At 41.4% G+C, this 20,630-nt stretch overlaps 1 protein-coding gene across 1 annotated transcript in view; it reads right to left on the bottom strand.

Annotated features, from left to right (window-relative positions):
• STEEP1 (STING1 ER exit protein 1) overlaps positions 1-20,630 on the bottom strand; it is a 433,968-nt gene that overhangs the window by 311,751 nt on the left and 101,587 nt on the right. Inside the window, 1 exon segment of the mRNA XM_044057097.1 lies at positions 6,965-7,006. Within this exon segment, the coding sequence (XP_043913032.1) occupies positions 6,965-7,006 (42 nt within the window).

The following is a 20,630-nucleotide window of genomic DNA, read 5'->3' on the forward strand; positions in this document are numbered from 1 at the left end:
GCGTTTGTTAAACCTAGCACAAGAGCGGCAACCAACAACGTCGTGCTCAGGCCCTAAACAAGGTATACACAAGGTATGATAATCCCTATGAGGTATCTGTTTCCCCAAGAAATACAGTTATTCACTTTCTGACATCGGTAAAATACTGAGGCAGAAAAAACCAAAATGTTAGCCAACTCTGTTTGGTCTGAAACTCCGGTTTGAAATATTTCAATCGCCAACCTGCACTCATAAAACTGCTTCTGCAGCCGGACCATGCGGCAAAAGACTGAGGATATGGCGTTGGCGTACTGGCGTCAGTCTAATGCGCTCTCTGGTATTCGGGCCGACTGGGACGCGGACTATACCCCAATAGTCAGGACTGCAGCAATGGAAGACGAAGAACATCAGAGGTGGCTAACTTCATGGCACCCATGCAAATGGAGAATAGTTGCGTGACCGCAGAACCATATACCAATGCACTGTACGAACACGTACACAAATGCAAGGATCTTGCCATACCCAATAGAGCAAAGAACCTCTCCTCCAATAAAAAAGGAAGCCAATCTGGTGTTCCCCTGCCATAAACAAACTCTACAACAGGAGAAGGAAACTGATGTGGAAAAAGGTGACGCCCCAAGACTGGAAAAACTCCCTAATCAGCCTCAACAATAAGTAGAGATACCTCATCAAATCCTCTAAAGGTAGCTATGAAAACAGAATTGCAGCAGATAGTAAAAAACAACCACAAGGCCTTCTATAGTTATGTAAAGAAGCTCTGCTGCAATACCCAGATTTGCTCTGAGCTACTGCACAATGGTACCTCCTATACTGAGCCAAAAGATATTGCCAGTATACTGGTCATCAGATTCAGTGCCAACTTTACCCCCCCCCCCCCCACCACCACCAAAGGACCAATCACAATACCAGTAGATTGCCAGGCACCCAGTATTACTGCTGCACAGATTAAAACAGCACTGCCCAAGGCCTAGAATACTTCTATGGGACCTGACAATATCCCTGGTTGTGTTCTACATGAACTAGAGTGAACATGGACATGCTACACAAAGAAATCCCAATCCCTCAGAGCCAAAGGCTCCAGGGATCTAAACTTTGTCATCACAGTAAGCAAAACATGCTGGAGGGAAAAATTCCTGACCCAGAGACTCCCCATACTCTGGAATAGACTATTCATACATGTCAAGCAGAGAGCCTCTTTGGCCTTCTTCAAAAGGAACCTTGACGATTGGATGGGAGAAAGGAAATTCATCCTGGGGATCACGTCAGTTACCCTGCGAGACAGGGGTCCAGGGAAGTAACTATTATGGGAATAAATAGCCAGGGAATTGTTATGGCTAGGCTTGTATAGGCCCTAGGGCCGATAGCCTAGTACTAACCTATGAACCGGCACCTTGGCTGTGTGCCCTGTTCAATCACAGCCTCACCTCAGGCTTTGTCCCTACCAAATGGTGCACTGCTACAGTCATCCCTCTCCACAAAGGAAGAGCGACTACAGACCCTAGGAACTATCGCCCCACTAGCCTGACAAGTCTGATATGCAAAGCTATGGAACACATCATCATGCATTTAATAAATAAGGATATAGGGAATCTCCAAACTCTGGATCCCACACAGTTTGGTTTTGTGAAAGGTAGATCATGCCTGCTCATCTTGGTCAACTTCTTTGAGTTTATATTTATCCTTTAATAAACATTGTGTAAAGACAGAATACAATACAAACTACAGCTAACCTTGAAAATAAGGAAATAATTACAACAAACAGTCCTCATAACTGTGTTTTAATAGCCATGTCTTGAATGCAGTGCATATCATTTGGGGAGTGCTGCAAAAAGTGGAGTGTACTTCCTTGCACTGTATCAGCCATAAATAGTACAAGACAGAGCACAGGGCAAAATCTGCTTGTCTGACATCAGGGGACCAAAGTCGTCCATAATCCGCTTTCAAACATTTTGAAAGACTCAAGAGTAGAAGGTGTGGGATGCAGAACATGGTATGAAACGGAGTCCAGAACCATTTTACCCTAGTGCATGTGATGAAGATGTGGCCTGCTGTTTTGATCTCCTGACATCCTCTAGGGCAGAGGGAAGACTGGTAGTCCCCAAACCTGATGGACCCCTTGAGCGGTAGTTTATTGAGGGAGCTTCTCCAGATAAAGTCACTCCAATGGGGCTCTTGCAAGAAGGTGTGGCATTGTTTTAATCCACGCACCTGGAAGATGGAATAGTCTTTGTAGGCGTCAATGGAATGGTAGTCTGTCAGTAGTTGATGATACCAGAACTGACGAGGGAGATATGGATCTAAATCATACAGTCTATAACATTGCACAACAGTTCTAATGTCCCGTAATTCCTGAGAGACAACTGCAGTTGCCCTTTTTCCATTTAAACATTTTTCCCAAAACTTGGCTGCCATAGCATGCAAAAGGCTAGCAATGATAGAATTCTCAAGCAGAAAATGTTGCAAAACGTTATACAAGTACAGAAGGGGGAGAAACAGCAGTGGATGTTTTAAGTTACACCCCCCTTTGTTCATCAGAGAGTAGACAACCCCCCCCCCCTTTGGATAGGATTTAGGCGGCATCGCCAGAAGAATTTGAAATATGCGGTCAAGAGGGTGGTGCTCCATTGCAAGGGGAAGTAGTAGAGAAGTTTGGCCAGGAAGGTTTCAGCCAAAAGGTATGCCTTTTTCTGGTATGAGAGGATAAATGTGGACCAGTAGTCCAAAAGGGTGCAGGCCTTCTGTAATGTAGCTTTCATGTGCATGGAAGTGTATTGGGGTGTACCAAAAGGGGCTCCTAGGATGGTCATGCCCTCTGTCGTGTTTCAGACCATGTCACCAGAGCTGTGGATGAAGGCAAGGTTGTTCATACAGCCTACCACTTGATCTGGCCAAGGCTTTTGATACCATTCCCCACTCAGGAATCCTAGAAAAACTCACTAAGCTTGGCATCAACCCCTATATCAATAGGTGGGTTGCAAACTGGCTCACAGATAGAACCCACAGTGTGAACGTAGCTGACTCCAAGTCACACTGCCGACTAGTCATGAGTGCAGTCCCACAGGGTTCGGTCCTGGGTCCTCTCCTGTTTATCTACTTCTCTGAAGCCCAGGCCAACATGAAGGGACTTTGGCTGACAAAGTTTGCAGACTATTACAAGTTGGGAGCCATTATTCCCCAAGTGATGTTGGCATTCTACAGAATGGTCTCACTGAGACCAACGACTATTGTCAGAACCATGGCCTTAAGCTCAATGCCAAAAAAAGTGTCATTCCCTTTGGGAAAAACCCAGTTCCAATGAATTACCACATTGATGGTAGTCCACTGAACACAGAAGGCGTTATAAGAGATCTGGGAACACAGGTTGACAGCAACCTCTCTTTTGATCACCACATTGCCACTGTGGTCAGAAAGTCCTTTTATGTGGCACATCTCATTACTAAGGGTTTTGCATCCAGGAAGAAAGAGATCATTGTCTACCTCTACTCTTCCCTCATTAGGTCAATCATGGAGTACAATGCCCCATTTGGCATGTACCTCACTAGACACTTGCAACAACTGGAGAGGCCGCAGAAGTACCTCACAAAGAGGATCCTAGGCTTTAAACACTTGTCCTATACGGACAGATTAAAAAAAACTCAACTATTCTTTGTCTCATATCGCTTAGAGGTGATTCTCTGCTTGACTTCCAAAGTCATGTCTGAACCAGCTCTGTTAGAAATACATCTAAAGAAATCCCAATCCCTTCACACCACACACTCCAGAGACCTCAACCTCATTACCACAATTAACAGAAAGTGCTGGAGGGATAGGTTCATAACCCAGATAAAGCCCATGCTATGGAACAGACTTCTCATACATGTCAAGCAGAGCACCTCGCTGACCCTCTTCAAGAGAAATCTTGAGTGGATGGGAAACAGTAATTCACCCCGGGGATAACTCCAGTGGCTCTACTCGACAGAGGCACTGGGAACCAAGGTCAGGTGGCACTATGCCAGGGTAATCCTACGGCTAGGCTTGCAAAGGCCCCAGGGCCATTAGCCTCGTACACACCTATGAACATGCAAATGAACCACTTGATAGTTGGGTAATTAAAGTCTACCAATACAAATGTGTTTGGTTTGACTGACAGAGACATGCATTAATCAATACTAGGGTAATCCAGAATGAGACACGTGTACAGGATCTCAAATAAATATGGACATGCACTCTTGCTATTGGTGGTGCTGAATGAGTGATATGTAGTGAACCTGGGAATAGGAGTGCTTTCCAAAGACTGAAATGCAATATTCAACAAGTCACCAAATACCACAGAGATTATTTCTACTGTTAAACTTCTTTTAGAACTTGAAAAATAATCTTAAGAGTACTAATCTACTGCAAAGCAAACAGAAGGCACAAGACGGTTGGGCTCCTACAAGCTGACAAAAGAAATGGGGGTACAAAGGTCTCTAAATGAAAATCATTGCAAATGTTTGACGTACTACTAACAAAAAGGTATTTCAAGACATATAATATGGATTTGGTTCAGTTTCCGTTATCCATTCTTGCTTACTGTTTGTACTTGTGCAATAAATGGTTTTGTTGATGAACATTAACCCTCCCAACAGTTTTGCGCAGGAATGGGTGTGGCCTAGGTGACTGACCAGCCAGAATCCAGTGGAGCAATATGCAAATGTGGCAGAAATATCACTGCATGCAGATACGCTAGTGACCTCATGCATACATTTATGTAAAGGTGAGGAAAGAGTCATGAATGTAGCATTGGTGATGACAAGTAAAGCATCCAAGGTACATTAGAAGTCAGTGTTTTTAACAGGTGGGATTTGGACAGATGTTTGAAAGCAGTACATGTTTCAGTTGACCGGACTATAAAATGAATGAGTTCCATTCTCTAGATAGGAAGTAGTAAAATGCCTGAGCACTAAGAGGACCGAGTTCCAATCTCTAAAGTGGAAGTAATGAGGTGTCTTATCCCCAAGTCCAGAAGTAGTTTTGTTAATGTGAAGAAGCTTCTTGTTACTGGATCTGAGGTTTCTAATGGTAGAATACCAGTTCAGCAGTGTGTTTAAGGCTGGAGATTGATTTTCATACAACAGGCTGTGTGAGAAAAGTAGGAAATAAGTCATTTGACTCATAAGACCATTTCTGCCTTGCCAATAGCCACACTCATGTTATACCCTCTTAAGGAGGGCAAAGCAGGCCACTACCAGTATAAATTTATGAGGACCCATCCACTTATCCAAATTTAATCTGAAGGATGCTAGAGTGTCAGCTTTGTTCAACTTGCAGCGAAAGTTCATTCCAGACATGGGGTAGGCAATGAGCAATACATTTGTCTCTCTAGCATGTTTTATTTATGTACAGGTGGAGATTCAAAGTCCCTTGTACTGCTATTAGTTTATTCAAGCACAAAAAGGGAAATGGCTAGGCAAAGGCAGCTAGCCTAGTACTTATTTTACAGGAGTAAATAGCTTAATAAATAAAAACAGAAATGTCTTGATGTTTCAGCACAGGTCATAGTATTCGCGAAAACAGTACAAACGAATGTTATATTGTAAATAAAACATTTTAATAACGGAAACATTTAATCACATATCGTAATTTTATAAATAAATTGACAAGTATTTATACATACTGGCTGAGCGTTTACAGTACTGTACAAATTCACAGCTCTCAACAATTCAGGGACACTTATAATACTAGTAGAATTAACAGGAAACATGTACTGCATATGAAAACTTGAATTAACATATATTTTCTGAAGTAAACGAAGGCTTTAGGCTTTGTTGATGAACATTAACCCACCAGACGTGCAGTAGCAATGTTCATCAACAAAGCTTATACAAGTACCGCAATATGCTATTCAACTGGTGATATTGGTTGCAAGTTTGTCCTGTTCCTGTGTACAGCTATTATAATATGTTATTCATTTAGTTGTACTGCTTGTGGTGTGTCCTTCTGCGGAGTGATTTTTAATTTTTTCACATATTGGGAAACGGGTTTTGTTGTAATGAGGTACTAAATATAGATCAGTAAAGACTCGCTTCTTCAGTGCCTCATCTTTGGTCATTCGTAGTAAAAGAACAGCTGCTTCAGGTAAGTGAACTGCTTTATTCATTGATTTATTAAATTGATTGCTATTTGAAATACAGTTTGTTAGAAAAAAAAATGTATGCACAAGCAGGTGGTCGTAGGTAAAAAAGTGAACTGTGAAGTGATTAGTGAAAGGAGTGCAGTGGGGCTTGCCTCCCTGCTAAGGCAAAAAAAAAAAAAAATATGTGTGTGCATCTGTGGTGTAACCAAGGCATCTGCCTGTTAATCAAATAGACAGAAAAAAAGTGATCTGTGTTACTAGGGGGCTGTCAGGACTTCAACCCGTAACGTGATGTCCAGGTTTTCCATGACTTGCTGGATGTCTCATATTTATCAGGTAATTTCATCACATCACACACTCAACATGCACACATTCTATTGCTTGCGCAGTAAATTACTGGGCTTGAATTTTCAGTGAATAAACATGTCCGCACACATGTGCTTGCTGCTCACAATGAATATTCATGCGGACGGGAAATGCTAAAAAATGATTATTCTTAAATGCTCCGTGATGTCATGGGTATAGGGCGGGGTTTGGGTAGCACTTGCTAGTGCGCATCTGGGGGGGTTAATGTTCATCAACAAAGTCCAGTAAATAAGTTGGGCTACACGTAATGGCATGTAATCATCTCTCCTTTACCAACTCAAAACAAAGAATGGCATGGTTCTCTGGATCACAAAACTGAGGAAACCACCACCATCTACAGTGGAACTAGCTACAAAAGATCATCCAAAAAGCATGCATGTACACAAACTAAAAAAATAGGTTTTCATGTTTTAGAAAACAGTGACAAACTGTACTTATGAAAATGTATCCACTAAAACACGAGTTAAGCCACACTTTTCGGCTCAGTTTATTCTGCAGACTTACTTTCCACACTTCTTTCTGAACTGGCGTTCAATACCTTCTGCTCTGTAGGAAAACAAAAAAAAATGAATTATTAACTACAGTCTAACAAAAAAAAAAAAAGGCATGGCCATAAAGCACATTTTCTGATGCAGTAAAGTCCTTTTATTGGGACCTAAAATAAAAGTACCCATTGACTTACATAACAGATAACCTACACTGAACTAACATTCAAGAATACAGCAGAAAATATTTTCTTAACCGATTACTAGCCAAACACTTTTTCCCACTTAAACATATTGCTGTACTAAAAATTACCCAGGATTGCTTGATACTACAGCACAGATAAAATAAAATGAAATACATTAATATTTGACGCCTGCTATAAACTACTGAAAACAACATCTTTACATGTTTACACATTTTTAGTTAGACCATAATCTAATTTTAAAAAAAAAAAAAAGAAAAGTTAAAAGTTTAAAGAATGACTAGTTACCTGCAAAGCTGAAAGACAGGCATTTTGCAAGGTTTTAGCATTCTAGAAGGCCATTTCCATTCTAACATTTACCAAGCTTTGACCAACAGTAACGACAAAAAAATGGATTAACAATGTAGATTTACAAAAACACACAATTGACAAACACATTTAACAGATGCATAAAGACCACACCAAATGATCTGTGAAAAGGCCTCATAGTGATTAGCTAATGGCAGCTTCTTTTCTGATCCTTCCAGTTAAGAACATTTTTGACATTTATCTAGCTCCTGTGCTCAGGGACAAGTACACTTCCTGACCTCACATAATGTCATTATGCACATGGCTAAAAGGTTACACCAAGTACCTTGTTCTCCTTAGTTGAACCTTCTAGCACTGAGTGAGGGAAAAGACAAAAAAAAAATGGACAAGACTATAGTGAGATACTTACCAGATTTACAGGAAAAACAACCCAATATGCAGGCTGGAAAGGCTGGCAAAAAACACAGTGGAAGGATAAGAAGCAACCACTACAGAAAGCCTTCCGTCAGTTCCACTGACAATGAATACATCTCTCTAATGTCGGATACAACATCTCTGCAGTGGTAATTGCTAGGAAATATCCCAAGCACAGGGGAGAAAACCTCTCCATAAGTCTGTTGCTGATGGAAGGCTGAAACCCGAAAGACTACAGAGTTTAAGTAATAGAGGCCCGACTCCCTAAATCACGTGCTAGGCAATATAGGTACCTGAAAGTGTGTACAAAGAATCAAAAATTACAGTAGCACAAACTTTCATAATGTAAAATGTAAGCAGCTTGATTCCCATTAGGAAAAATAAGGGGAGGACTCTATTGTAAATCCAGATAAGTTCCAAAATATTCAGACTAGAAACAAAGGAGGGAAAACTGGAAACTATACACACAATTTTATTACAAAAGTAAAACACTTTCACTCTCAAGATGCTTTCTTAAGTTAAAAATATTAGAAAAACACCATATACATACATTATAATACTTAACTGATTAATAAACAGAACACCCCATCAATTTCCGTCTTAAAATGGAGACTTCTGCTTCTTTGGATTCCTATTAAAATGGCCATTGGTAGCTGCACCTGTTTCTATAGGCAATTCACTCCCTCCTCTCTTTCATTGCTACTGACTGTTGAAAAGGCTATTTATGTACTCTTCCCACCCACTGTTTGACATAGACCCAGGATACAGGGTGCCAGCACAGCAAACCAGTATTGTTCTTGAGTAAATCACCTTTACTACATACTGTCTTCCCCATTTTCCTGAAAATTCAATAAGTGTTTTACTTGCATGCGGTGCCATCCAGGCAAAGCCAAGTATTTTTGATTGCTAAATTGTACTTGTTACTTTGATTGTTTTTGCTTCCTGCTTGTGTGTATTTCACTGACATTTTTGTAAAAAAACAAACGCTGCTCTTCCTCTTACTGTTACCATCTTGAAAGTTACCTTCAGCAGGGGATTTCCAGCTAGTTGTTGAAGTGGTTTGTCATCATCGCACTTGTGGATCTCTTCCACTGTTTTTTTTTTACATCAACAGGACTGGGTTTATCTTGTGGCAGGAGTTGTTTGTCCTCATCCACTGCATTATTGACCTTTTCAAATAACTCCACCAGGTTCATTAAGTTAGACTTTCCTTTGACAAAGCCAAAGTAGGACGGATATAGTGTCTGGAGGTCTCCTACATCCTTGTTGATAATTTCCATGGGTTTGCAAATAAGACTAGTCAGATTAACGGGTGGGTAGTATCAAGAATCTGTTGAAGTTCCTCCCTTATGAAGGTGGATGACCATCTCAGTCCTCCATTCATGTGGCACAAAGCGTGATATAAAACTATAGTTAAATGAATTCAGGGGTCCTGATAAGTCATATTTTAGACTATTCAGGAGGCATCCTGGGATGTTTTCAGGGTCCACTGAGGTCATGTTTTTGGCTTTAGTAAGTGCAGCCAGCACATGCTCCCTAATTATTGTTGGAGGGGTTATGTTTGAGGGTATTGGGGGGGTGGTTGGGGTGAGAGGGGGGTAAAGTTGGAACTGAATTTGTCCAATAACAGGTTCGCTGCATCACCAAGATCTATGAATGTGGCACCATTAACCACCAGTTCAGCTATGCTGACAAAACCATAAGAAGGCTGAAACATGCATGTCCACAGCTAGTGGGGTTTGGCTTTATTGGCCTGCATTTGTCCACAACAGACAAACAGGAAAAACGTCATGGGAATTCAGAACTGACATATGGCTGAAACACCTGTCCTTAAGGGGTCATTTGCATATATCCCATGTTACCACTAATACAAGAGGTTTTAAGGAATCCCACAGTGGAAAAATCTAGCTTTGCTGGGATTTTCTTTTAGTTTAACTGCATTGGGAAATAAAAGTACTCAGTGTAGTCATTCTATTGACCAAAAGCCTCCTTATTTAGTTTTCTGTGTTGCTACAAATATTGCATGTTTGCTTGGGTTAGCAGTGCTCTGTACAATAGCAAACACATAGAGAGCAAATTTACTCTGCAGAATGGTCCATAAAACTGTAACCTGTTAAGCAGTAATATAGTACAAATTCCTTGTACACCAACAAACTTAGCGCAGCTGGTTGGGCATTGAGCAGCAATACCTACAAATTTAGTAGAATTCAGTACTGTGTTAACATTAAAATTAGTAGAATTTAGTACTGTTTAGCATTACCTACCCCAATAAAGCATCCTTATTAGTCTGCACAAATGAAGCACCCTTAATAGGCTTCTAACCCCAAAATATCCCCCATAGCTCACAAATCTAAGGAATGGAGAGAGTATGGATATGTAATTTCCTAACTGCTCTGTAGTCATCTCGGTGGATATGGGCTTCTTGTTAAATGTAGCAATTGTCTCATATTTACTGACAACCATTTAAATCCTTAAAGACTAAGAGAGTCCAACAATATACGAAATGTGCAATTACACAATGACACTTGAGGCTACATTTCTGGGTTGGCAAAAGCACACACAAAACAACCACCTCACATAGCACACATCACACACACAGACTAATATACGCAGAGGCACTTAAAAGCAATTTCCTAATCAAAGACCGCCCGCTGTCAAAGCTGTGCCTCAGCAAGCCCAAAAGTACTCTGACAAAACACCACATGTACTGTGTAAGATCTGATGCCTCCCTAACCAGCATGAAAAAGGAGAAAACTGCCAGGGTCTGCCAAATCAAGCATACACAAGTATTTACGCCACAGGTACTAGTATGACTCCATCATAGTGTTTGCAGTTGTAAATTACTCGAGATACACCACTCTAGACTAAATGAAGAGATATTATGGAGCTTCTGAATTATTAGGCTAGTAGGAGCCCGATGATGCCACAATAAGCAAAAAAATGATCAATTTCAACAACTGGCTGTCTTTCTGGTGTCATTCTATGGGCATTTAATACCTGTCAGCGTGGGAGGCCATGGTTGGCAGACCATGTTGCTTTTCCATGGATTGTCTGCACCTCTCCCCTCTGGAATTCGAATATTGGCCATTTAAGCACAACTTGGAGCAATTGATGGGTAATCGGAAATTCACCCCCCACCCTGGCTCCTATGTCTCTGAGGGACTGATGCAGTGGGTCACATTTGGGTCACACAGCTAGGCTTTTAAGGGCCCTGGTAGTAATTACCCTGGTAAATACTTATGAACTTAGCGATATACCGAAGTAAAGAATCTTTAGACACCAGAAGATCTGCAGTCAGTGTAAACTCTTCTCCCCATCTTCAGGTTAGAACACCTGAGCTGTCTGTTCAAATAAAGGGAGTAAAGCCCCACCTTCTCCACCCCAAGAATGTGCTACTATTAAAAAAAGAAAAAAAAAAATTAAGTTTAAGGGCAGTTCTAAAACTGCTGGAAGGAGAAAATGTGCCTTGGAGACTACAAGAGTTAATTTAATGAGTCGCTTCAGGCATTTTCAAATCTTACCAGATAAATAATGCACCAAGCTTTTTGTTGTTGTTGTGTCTTTTGGCTTTTCCCGGTTAGGGGTCACCACAGTGGAACTCCGGTCCGCTAATGATTGGCAATAGATTTTTACGTGCAGAGTTGCCAGCCCTGACACACAACCTTCAACGAAGGTACACCCATTCAAGCATGTCTCCACACAGAAGACGCTCTAGCTGAGAAATGAACAGGACAACGTCTTACTGTGAGGCGACAACGCTACCGCAGCACCACCACCATAGATACATCATAATACATAAAGCTATATAACTGATTTTTGCTTACACAAACGCGTATCTTGATGTCAGCAAGTCAGATGTGTTGGCTCTTCCTAGTCCTAGACTGCTTATCAGCATATCCCTCCAGGGTTTTAACAGGGTTAATAAATTACAGGAGACTTAAAAAAAACTGAATGTTGCACTTTTGTTCATGGAGAGCGCCTCTAGTAACTTTTGCTTCAGGGAAAGTGACAGAAAATAGTAAAATGTGACTGCACTCTCTTGAAGCATCACTATTATGCCCTTCCACATGTCTCAGTTAAAACAATTATAAGTGCAAAGAGGACTACTGTTATTAGCAGCACACTTCTCTGCTTATCCACACTACAGCAGTATTATGTCAATGTGCAAGCATTAAATCATACACATCAGCTTTTATTTCAGTTATTTATTCTTTTGACCAGTTCAACCACAAACCTTCAGGGGAGGCTCAAAGTGGTGTTCTATTCATAGCAATGTCTTTCACCAATGTTTTACTTAAGCCCAAACTGTCACTTCTAAATCAAGCAGGCATCAGAGATGCAAAAACTTTCTTTACAAGTTAACACCATAAGAATAGCACTAAGTGCAGGAAAATATCGTATTACATCCAAAATCTTTATAAGGATCCTTAAGCTCATGAAGTGTGAAAGAACTGCTTTAATCATGGCACTCTGCAGCCAACTGGGTGCAACTATATTACTGTCACTGTGGGTAAGGTAAATGAGTCTAAGTGATTATCTTTGTGGTAGGCACGATCAGCCAAAATACTGGTCACTTTAACAAGTCCACTGACTATTACTGTTTTCATTAATAACAGAATTATCCAATTGACCATCTATGGTCACTTAAATGTTTACTAACCAACTAGGGATTCCTGCACTATTCTTATGGGTGTACACACAAACAACAAATCATACACACATCACTTTCTGTTAAAAGCAATGCCACCTGCAACGACTTCAACAAAACTGATAATCTTAAAGGAAAATCACAGTCACAACCTGACAAAGATGTTCAAAACGTCATTACACAACTTTCAATTAACAGCACGACAGGAGCAGTTAAGGACAGTGCCATAAAAATGAAGTTAAATCATTTTCTGTACTTTAGTATCCAGATTCTCAAGATGAAAAAATACAGCAATAACAAAGTCTAATTCCATGGTCTCACACAGTTCCATGATTTTATAGTCGGTGACTAAATGGCAAGACTGGCTAGGTTTCTATGAAACAGAGATAGAGGTCATGGACATTTAAACTATTACTTGTAGTAAATTTACACTTAGATGAATCTTCTTAACTCGTCCTACAAAGTGACACAAACAAGAAGCATGAGTAGCAAACAGGTAGACCTGGACATTATTAGAACAGCTAGCAGTTTAACGAGCATTTAACGCGCTGCACATCAGGACATAAATTAGAATGTGGCACTGTGTTGTGGTTTACCATCAAGGCCTGCTGCATTGGGACCTATACTATATTTTTTCAACATGAAGATGCCTGTGTAGGTGGTGTAGATGAATAAAGGCCCAACTACAGCCCAGTTCAAATAGCATCTAGGGTGCTTGACGGCACAAGCAGAAAGAATGGGAGTTGCCCATATTTGGGGGGGGGGTATACACTTAGGACATACTGAAGCTGCTGTATTCTTTGCGGGGAGGCCTTGAAAACAATTATGATGTGCTGACAAAGGATCGACAAGGTGTCCTGCTGTCAGACCCTTGCAGAAGTGAGGATCTGTTCAGCACTTTTGTCCATTGAATACTTCATGTTCAGGGTATTACTGGGTATGCACAGGTGCAGAAAACACACCCTGAAAACAGTATGAGGAGGATGAAACTGCTTCTCAGGGTTCCCAATCACTTTAACGACCCTAAACATTGGTCGGGTCTAGTAGACCAGTAGACAAAGACAGGAACTCGGGGCAGCTGAAGATGAGCTTTGGGTAACCGAAACAGTTGGGGAAAAAATGACAGCACCTAACAAGAAATAAAGAAATTGGCTATTACATAATATCAATATGACTGAACGACAAATTTGCAGATTAACCTCTGGATTATCCCTCACATCAATGTCTTCTGCCTAGTGAATAGTTTACAGTTCAATTAGAACCAATGTGGAGCAGACTGCTATCTTTTCTGGAGTTGTAACCCATTAATAATTATACACAAATTCAAATCCATGGTTTCTAATACTGTGTTCTTTAGCAGTATGACCAATGCAATAAAAGCATTTACATACATGAGCATACTTTTTCCCTCACTGGCTTCAAGTGAATATAAACTACTAACATTATTCAAAGTTAATAACATGGTGCAACTCAACTTTTTGTACACTTGCATTAACAGCAGTGAGCATAGCATAGTCTGTACAAAGGTGCTGCTTAAAGTATATTACAGGTCTAAGAATAAGAAAATACACCTCAAAACTGAAAACTGCCTATCTATACTACAGGATACAAGCTTAGGAAGAATGAACTTTGCATTGCATACAAAATTACTAACAACTAAAATCAGAAAGAGTCTTGTTAAATCTGTACTTGTATAAATATGCAAGAAACCGAAATATTGACCTTAGAGTTTTGTACACCAAGTTGTCCAAGAGAAGATATGGTCTGTTACCTTATTTAAATCAGAGCTCCCACAAAAGGGTAAATACTAAAACACTTTTGTTCAAATCTAACTGCTTATTCCTGCAAGGTCAACTGGTCAGGAATAAGGCATTAGTAATAATGATCTCATTAACAGGATATGGCATGACAAATATAAACCTAAAATCCAATGGTATGGTGACCTGACAGCATGTATAATATAAATTTCTCCCAGGAACTGCTTAACCAACCCCCTCTTGAGCTACAGTCCTCCTTTCACCGGCTCATAACATGCACAGAGCGCCCAAGCATGTGTACTTTAACAATCTTATAAGTGAAGAAAGTCAAACAGTCTCGGGTAAGTAAAGTGGTCCTGCAGAGGAGCTGTCCCTAGAGGAACAGTGGTTAGCAGACCAAATAAGGGAACTCTTCCACTCCGATATAAAAAGACAGTCATGGCAGATAACTTCCTCATGGTATCGAAAACTTCTTAGACCCAAGCAGGTACGCATGGTGAGAGAAGACAAATTAGAGGAACAGTCTAGTCAATGAGGCAGAGGTTACTATACGAATACATATATGGGTCAAAGTCTACAGAATCTCTCTATGTGACACGCTTCCCATCAAGTACATCTACCATTATCCCTCCTTGCTGTGTTCAGAGTTACTCTCAATCTCAGAAGACATGCTCTATACCACTGCCTAATGAAATAATTGTCACGGCCTCACTACTTCCTCCACAAAGTATAACCACTTCCAGCCGCCACACATTTTCTTATTCCCAAACACTGTATGTGTTGCTGTGGTCCCAATTGGAGGGGGGGGTTGGTCCCTCTATTTCTTGTCTTTTTTTTTTATTTCTCCAAATCTTTAGGGTTTCTAATACTATGATGGGAATGGACTTCATTCCTAAGTCAAAGTACAATTAAAGTTCATGAAATTAGTACTGTTTCAATCTTTGATGTCAGCCAAAAGTGCTCTTTGCAACACCCGCAATGTGCCCAGTAATAAATCCTTCTGCAATTCGTACAGGGTTACATGGTTTGGTAACATACCTAAATACAATTGTAGGTTCTTTGTTATAAGACCTGTTGCTCCTACCACTATTGAAACTGCCTGGGTATCTTTCTTCCACATTGCTCTTGTTTCTGCCTGCAGATCCTGACATTTTATGACTTTGTCTCTCTCTGTACGCAAGACAATGTAGTCACTGGATGTAGTGATTTCAATGATCAATGCTACTTTTATCTTCTTTTCTTGGACCACTATATGTGGTTTTCTAGCATCTATCTTTTGAACTGTTGATAACGGGTGATCCCATGTCATATAAACATTTTCTATGATGCTTTGTGGCTCAAGCTTCCAGTGTTTTTCAGCCACTTCAATACGATAATGTTTGCACAATTCCCCAACAGTCTTACCACATTATGCCTTTCAGTTTACAGTCCTTCTGCCATTAGTATGTCACAACCAGCAACAAGGTGTGCAACGGTTTCCAATTCGGATTTACAAAACCTACATTTGTCGGTTTCTTCCACAAGTTCAATGGATTTTGTAAACCACCGTGCATGTAGCCCACTATCTTGGGTGGCCAATATTAACCTATCATCTCTTAGGTTCATAGGTTGGTACTAGGCTATCAGCCCTAGGGCCTATACAAGCCTAGCCATAACAATTCCCAGGCTATTTCTTCCCATACTATTTACTTCCCTGGAACCCTGTCTAGCAGGGTGACTGACGTGAACCCCGGGGTGAATTTCCATTCTCCCATCCAATCGTCAAGGTTCCTTTTGAAGAGGACCAAAGAGGCACTCTGCTTGACATGTATGGGCAATCTATTCCAGAGTCTGGGGAGTCTCTGGGTCAGGAACCTATCCCTCCAGCATGTTTTGTTTATTGTGATGACAAGGTTTAGATCCCTGGAGCGTGTGGCTCTGAGGGATTGGGATTTCTTTAAGTGTAGCATGTCAACAGCTCTGGGTTTGACATGGCCTTGTATGTTAAGCAGAGATCGCCTCTGAGTAGACTATATGCAACAGAGTATAGTTGGAGTTTCAGGCGGTAAACATAAGGCATCTGCTTTAGGCCTGTGATTCTTTTAGTGAGGTATTTCTGCGGCCTTTCCAGTTGTTGCAGATGTCTTGAGAGGTACATACCAAACGGGGCATTGTATTCTATAATGGGTCTAATGAGGGATGAGTACAGTGGGACAATGACCTCCTTTTTTCTGGATGTAAAGCCCTTAGTGATGAGGTGTGCTACATAGAAGGATTTCCTGACACTTGTGGCCATGTGGTTATCGAATGTGAAACCACTGTCCACCTGTGTCCCTAAGTCTCTTATCACACTTTCGGTGTTTAGTGTACTGCCACCTATATGGTAATTCACGGACACATGTTTTTTCCCAAAGGGGATAACTATACATTTCTTGGCATTGAGCTTGAGCCCATGGCTCTGGCACCAAGCATCGGTTTCTGTAATGCCCTTTTGTAGAGTGTCCACATCATTTGGGGATTCAATAATGCCTCCCAGTTTGCAGTCATCTGCAAACTTTGTTAGCCAGAGTCCCTGTAGTTCAGAGAAGTAGATGACAAACAAGAGCGGTCCCAGGACTGAACCCTGAGGTACTCCACTTGCCACTTGTCTGGAGCTGGATTTGGAGTCGGCTACTTTTACAGTGTGGGTTCTATCAGTAAACCAGTTAGCAACTCATTGGGTGATGTAGGGATTAATGCCCAGCTTAGTAAGTTTATCTATGATTCCAGAGTGGGGGATGGTGTCAAAGGCCTTGGCAAGGTCTAGATAGGCTGTGTGGACCACCTTAGCCTTGTCCATGGCTATGAAGACTGATTCAAAGAAGTCAATCAGGTTCAGGAGACAAGATCGGCCCTTCACGAACCCAAACTGGGTGGGGGTCCAGTGTTTGAAGGTTGCCAATGTCTTTGTTTATAAGTTCCATGATAATACGCTCCATGGCCTTGCAGATAAGGCTTGTCAGACTGATGGGACGGTAGTTTCCGGAATCCAAGGTGGATCCCTCCTTGTGGAGTGGGATAACCGTAGCTCTGTGCCACTCAGTGGGCACGAAACCTGAGGTGAGGCTATGATTAAACGTAACACTTAGGTGAGGTGCCAGTTCATATTATAGTTCATGTAGTACACAGCCCGGGATGTCATCTGGTCCCATGGATGCTGTATTTTTAGCTTTGGAGAGTGCGTTTTTAACCTGTGTGACCATTACTGGAATTTGGCAATCTTCTGGTATTGAGATGGGCCATTTAGGGGGTGAGAGGGGGGTGAAGTTGGCACTGAATCAATCTGCCAGGATATTGGCAATATCCTTGGGATCAGTATAATTAATACCATTCTGTTTTAGCTCAGAGCACATCTGTGCATTGCCATTTAGATTCTTGACAGTTATAAAATGCCTTGTGGTTGTCTTTCGAATCTTTGGCAATTTTATTTTCGTAACTAGCTTTGGAGGATTTTATGAGGGATCTCAGTTTCTTACGGAGGCTGGTAAGGGAGTTTTTTGCATCCTGGGATCTTCCTCTTTTCTGCAACAGTTTCTTCCTTTTGTTGTAAAATTTGTTTATGGCAGGGGACCACCAGATTGGCTTCCTTTTTTGGATGAGAGCATCTTGGTTCTATTTGGGATGGCACGATTCATGCATGAGTGGATGTGCTTGTACGATGCCTTAGTGTAGGATTCAGCAGTTGAACTTTCAGTTCCATCTGCATGGGTGTCATGAAGTTTGTCACTTCTGACTTGAGTAGCATGAAGTTGGCTTTGGAGAAGTTTTTTATGAAGGTTTCCTTACTGAGGGGTGGGGGTGGGATGTGGATGCTAAGGGTGATTAGCTTATGTTCAAGACCTGACTAACGAGGGGGTGACCATAGGTGTGGAGCATCTATTTCTCATGTTGGTAATGACCAGGTCTAGGATATTGGAGCCCCTGGTGGGACTATGGATTAGTTGATCCAGGGCGTTGGAATTTATGAATTCCAAGAACCGTTGGGCAAAGGTGTTGGTACATGAGTAGTTTTCCCAGTTAATGGCAGGGTAGTTAAAATCACCCAGTATTAGGGTGTTTGGTTCTATCTTAATATTTTCCAGTATGTTTTGAAAGGTGTAGTGTGAATCTTGGGGTATGGTGGGGGATCTGTAGCAAGCTACAATTTGGATTGCAGTCTTACCTAGTGTTAGTTGCACCTGGAGAATTTCAGACGCATTGTGTTGGGCAACTAGCCTGGTGGTGTGAATATCCTTGGTGAATATTGACACTCCTCCACCTTTAGTGTTTAGGTCCTGGTTTGGTGGCCAAAAAGTGATGTATATATTAGCACTTGTTTTCGGAACTTCTATCCTTAGCAAGCACTCATAATAAAATAAGCACTCTTATCCTAAAGTAAGCACTACAGGCATCCACTACCCCATGTGAATACCCACTTCCCTTAAAGGCACAGCACTCCTTATAATATTCTAGTAAATCTTAAGACAATGTTACAATTGTCTCTCTCCTCCTTCCTACTAACACATATACTTGTGAGAGATGCAACTATATAGCCAGACTGGAGGCTGAACTCTCTCAACTCAGGACTGGCAAGACCAGACAGGAGGAGAAGGTACCCACACAAGCAAAACCGGTCACACATAAAACCACCACTACTACAAACCAAACACATAAGAACACAAAGACATACTAGGAGGCTCTTATAAAAAAAACAACAGAGGCCTCCAAAGCAGACACCCAGAAATACACCTCCACAAACACCTACAACACATACCTCAAGCAACAGGTGTGTCACACAATCACAGCCCCTAAGGCAAAACACTATGCCAGAGACATTAGTAATAGGTGACTATAGTCAGACACAGGCTGAATAAGGAGTGAGCTGCCTATCAGGAGCAAGGATGCAGTCATTGTCCATGCTGGTGTGAATGACCTGACATGAAAAGAGACATTGAGGAGCTCTCCGATTATGTAGCCCAGACTGGTATGACCCTGACCCTGAGCAGCATCCTGCCTTCACCAAGAATGATGCCTCAATACAAAGACAAAATGATCAGTTTTAACAATTGGCTTAATCACTGGTGTCATTCTAGGGAATGTCTGTCAGCCTGGGATGACATGCTGATGGCTTGCACCTGTCACCACTGGGCTTCGGATACTGGCCAAGGCTCTTGCCACCCCATAGTGCCTTTTCTCAAAGACAAATCAACCTCCATAAAAACAAAAATGGAAAAAGAAGTCTAAATCTCAAGATGCAGGCACTGAAGCACTTCCCAGTATGGAGAACATCGATGTCTGTGCAGTAACTGAAACCTGGTTCAGTGTCCATTTTCATAAAGGACACCATGAAGCATCAGAAACCATACAAGTTTTACTCACCATAGGCAAAACTGCCATACAACTGGTCGCATGTTATAGAACACCCTCCCAATCCCAGGAATCCCATCAAGCATTCCTGTAAACACTGGAGGATATGAATGTCACACCAAACACCATCATATTGGGTGACTTCAACTACTAACATAGACTGGGCCCACTATTCTAGCCAAAGATTCCTGGAATTCATTAACTCAAATGCTATGGAACAACTGGTCACTTCTCCTACAAGGAGAGATAATATACTTGACCTGATTATCACAAACATGGGGCCCAAATGCTCCGCACTGGATATAAACCCCTCACTAGTAAGATCTGATCATAAACTGATACCCCCAGAACAAAAGACTACAGTGAAAAACTTTTCAAAAGCTGACTTTCGCTCCTTAAGTCAGAAATGATATCCTTAAACCACATCCCAAAATGCTGAATCCTTCACAAAAGCCTTCTACGGACATCTCCAAGAATGCATGGATCAAGCAATCCCAACTAAAACCAAGACCCTCTCCACAAAGAGCTATAAACAAACTGTACAACAAAAGAAGGAAGCTACTGCAGGACAAAGCCAAATCCCACAATGATCAGCACAAGTAAACATCTAAAGCAAACTTTGAGAAAAAGATTGCCAAGGATACCAAAGACAATCACAAGGCCTTCTTCAATTATGTCAGAACCTTGGGAGGAAATTCTCAGATATGCTCTGAGTTAGTACACGACAAAAAATTCACTGACCCTACCGACATTGCCAATATTCTGGCAGATAGGTTCAGTGCAAATTTCTTCCCTCCCTCACCCCCTAAAGATGTAGTAATTACCCCTGCTGAATGTAACCTACCTGTCATCACAGACATACAGGTGAAATCAGCACTCAAAGCAAAAAACACAGCATCTATGGGACCCGATGGTATCCGTGAACTTCAAGATGAACTAAACCTATTCAATCTTAGCCTCACTACAGGATATGTACCTGAACACTGGCGC

This window comes from Protopterus annectens, chromosome 15.part0, assembly GCF_019279795.1.
Source record: "Protopterus annectens isolate FY-2018-M chromosome 15.part0, PAN1.0, whole genome shotgun sequence".
Taxonomy (NCBI): domain Eukaryota; kingdom Metazoa; phylum Chordata; order Ceratodontiformes; family Protopteridae; genus Protopterus; species Protopterus annectens.